Raw genomic sequence first — 2,854 nt, 5'->3', positions numbered from 1 at the left:
AGAGGAGATGAAGGAGAGGTTATTCTAGAACAAAACTAAATGGTTTTAATCCTAAAATAGTCAACTTTTGTTCCGTTCGATTCATCTGCTTTCGGATGGAGATGTGACCTGCTGGTGACGTCATCAGAACCTGAGCTCTCACCTGCTGGGCTCTTGTTCTCCACGGGGTCAGCGAACAGCACCGGCCGGAAGCCCCGCTGCTGCAGGACCCGGTTCAGCTGCTCCCACTCCGCCTGCTGCTCCTGCAACACAGACAGGAGGCGGCCCGGGTCAACCCGGGTCACAGCGGGTCAGGGCGGGGCTCACCTGGGCTCGCGGCGCTACCTGGAACTGCCTGCAGGTCCACAGGTACACAAACGTCCTGTTTCCCCCCGGAGGCAGCATGTCCGCCCAGAACCAGAACCTCCGCTAGACTGAAAAACGCTCGTGCTCCAAGGGGCGCGCGCGCGTCTGAAACCCGAGCCCCGAGTGGGGTGTCACGTGACTCACCTGCAGCATCCCGTCAGCCGTCTGTAACGGAACCGGTTCGAGTTTCTGGATCAGAACCTCAAAGGTGAAAAAAGTTCAAGCCTTCAGCCCTGAAACGAACCGCTCCGAACTCCAAACGAACCGAACCGGTCTGTAAAAACTCTGGAGTGTGTCGAACACTCTAGTAACACTTTGGAAAGGTTAAAAAAACACAAAATCCGCTTAAAAACAGTCGGGAGAAACAGTAACAACTGACGATTGGCGTCCAGATTCAAACCGTGCGTGATGACGTCACTCAAATACGCCAATGAGAGGCCAGGTATTTTTTTAGAACAACTTTATTGAAAACATTTTGTTTTGTGTATTTCAAACATCCAAAACTGTTTTTAATCCTAATTTCTCTGAGTTCTCTTTTATATACTGTACTTATAACAACATTTTAACAGAATAGCGTGAAAAGAACAAAAACAAACCTGATTCAAATGAATATTATCAGGAAAAACATTTTAGGAGAATAAAGTTGTAAAGTTATGAGGTAAAGTGTTACCGGAATCAAGCTGTGCAGTTATATAGAGATAAAACTATACAAGTAAAATTTAAGGATAAAGAATTAAAATTTTATGAGAATAAAGTCAAATATTCAGAAAAAAGTTACGATTTTACTATAATAAAATATTCAAGTTATAAGAAGACAGTCAAAATGTTTTGAGAATAAAGTCATAAAGTTATGAGAAAACAGGGATATTTATACAAGAATAAATTTGTAAAAAATTGAAAAAAAGACAAAACTTTATTAGAATAAAGTTGTAAAAAAGTCACACTTTAACATGAATAACGTCACACAATTGTGAAAGGTAAAATGTTAGGAAAACTCACACAGTTATGATATGAGTCTTAATATTTGCAAGGGAATAAAAACACTTTGTGGATAATAAAGTTTTACATTAACTTAAAAGTAAAGCAAATTCAGTGTTCTTTGAATTATCTGCAGCAAAAACTCAACAGTTAATGTTCAATGATCTTTGATTCAAGTAAATATAACATTTTATTTTCAGAGAAGATTTTTTCCCGGTCCCTGCGTGATGTAACAGAGTCTTAATGGCAGCAACTCATAAAGGAGTACTCATAGATATATTATACCATCCATCCATGTTTTTTTTGCTTCCTGTGCTTGTTGGAAGCTTCTACAACTGCTTGCTGTTCAGAATCCAACTCTGGTTCTGAAGCTTTTGTCTCCACAGATTGGTCTTCTGGGACGTCCTGGGATTGTTCCGGTTTGGGTTCAGGCAAACCCTCTGTTTGGTCAGCAGACTCCACAGGTTGGACAGATGCTCAGAAAGCTCCTCCACCTGAGTCTGAAGTTTGCTGCCACTTTGCTCTTCAGTCTCAGTCTTGTGCTGAGATCATGTCCTAGTAAACAATGTTTTTAATTGTTATTTTGTCAGAATGTGTAACTGGAGTCTTCTGCCTATTCTAACTCTGAAAGTGTCAGAGAACGTCCTGTAATTGGTTACCAGCAGTTTGATGGAGTAACAACATCAGGTTCATGAAGTATTGACTCCACCCTTAGGTCGGCATCATCCAGCCAGGGAATTTCTCCAGAGCCACCAGCATCTTGAAGACCAAAACTGCTTTGGATCTCTGGGTGAACCTGGACGAGGACTGAGAGAAAATCTTCAACCATCTGTACGTGGAAGAGTCCAACGACAAGTCAAGTCAACGTGCACGACCGGATTGAGAACGACAGAGCCGGTCGTCAGAAGATGACTCCACTGTTAAGAGGTTTGATGTATTCTTCACTAAAACAAACATCCAGAGGGGAAATAAAAGAGATCCAGTTGAAAATGAAAACTTTATTTCAAGTGAATGAAATCCCAATAATTCTACTTCAGCATGAATGAGTTCCATGAATGAGGACTGACCTCCTGCAGGTGGCGCTGTGGAGTTAAGGTGCATTACAGGCAAAAATCAGATGAAAATGAATCTGTTTTAATTGAAAATCCTTCAAGTTTGAAGGAAAATAAAAATAATTCAATACAATGACATCAATAAATTTGAAGCCCAATGAGGCAAATTCTTTTGTGATTTTGGGCTATATAAATAAAATTGAATTGAATTGAGTAAATTCCAACATTTCCACCATCATCAACATCAGAAGGTATTTTCTGCAGCATTTTCTCCAGAATGAAGGTTCCTGTAGGACCAGCTGACTCAACGTTCTCCGTGTTTAAAAAAAAGTCCAAAAAGGACTAATTTAGCAGAAATACTTGCTTGAAATCTGCTGGAGTTCCACCTCTGTGCTGATTAAACTCCACTTTTGATGACTGGGTTTGTTCAAGGATTCCTGGAGAAAAGCCCGTCTCCGTGGTAACCACAGAGTTAACAA

General features: G+C 40.9%; 1 protein-coding gene and 1 long non-coding RNA gene across 3 annotated transcripts in view; one reads left to right on the top strand and one right to left on the bottom strand.

Moving 5' to 3' along the window:
* Positions 1-526, bottom strand: part of cep70 (centrosomal protein 70) — a 6,036-nt gene extending 5,510 nt beyond the window's left edge. Inside the window, exons 1-2 of one of the 2 annotated variants that reach the window (XM_036216176.1) lie at positions 490-526; positions 143-242 (exon numbers count right to left, since the gene is read on the bottom strand). In XM_036216176.1, coding sequence (XP_036072069.1) covers positions 143-242; positions 490-498 — 109 coding nt within the window. In that variant the 5' untranslated portion in view covers positions 499-526. Of the gene's footprint in view, positions 1-142; positions 243-324; positions 467-489 lie in introns of those variants that run through there. The other variant, XM_024265227.2, reaches the window with a different exon arrangement.
* Positions 527-546: 20 nt separating this feature from the next.
* Positions 547-2,854, top strand: part of LOC112141999 — a 10,053-nt gene continuing 7,745 nt past the window's right edge. The window contains exons 1-2 of the long non-coding RNA XR_004949429.1: positions 547-1,787; positions 2,039-2,250. This is a non-coding gene — a long non-coding RNA (uncharacterized LOC112141999). The remainder of the gene's footprint in view (positions 1,788-2,038; positions 2,251-2,854) is intronic.

This window comes from Oryzias melastigma, linkage group LG2, assembly GCF_002922805.2.
Source record: "Oryzias melastigma strain HK-1 linkage group LG2, ASM292280v2, whole genome shotgun sequence".
Classification (NCBI taxonomy): Eukaryota; Metazoa; Chordata; class Actinopteri; order Beloniformes; family Adrianichthyidae; genus Oryzias; species Oryzias melastigma.
This window is presented reverse-complemented; position numbering and strand designations above follow the sequence as displayed.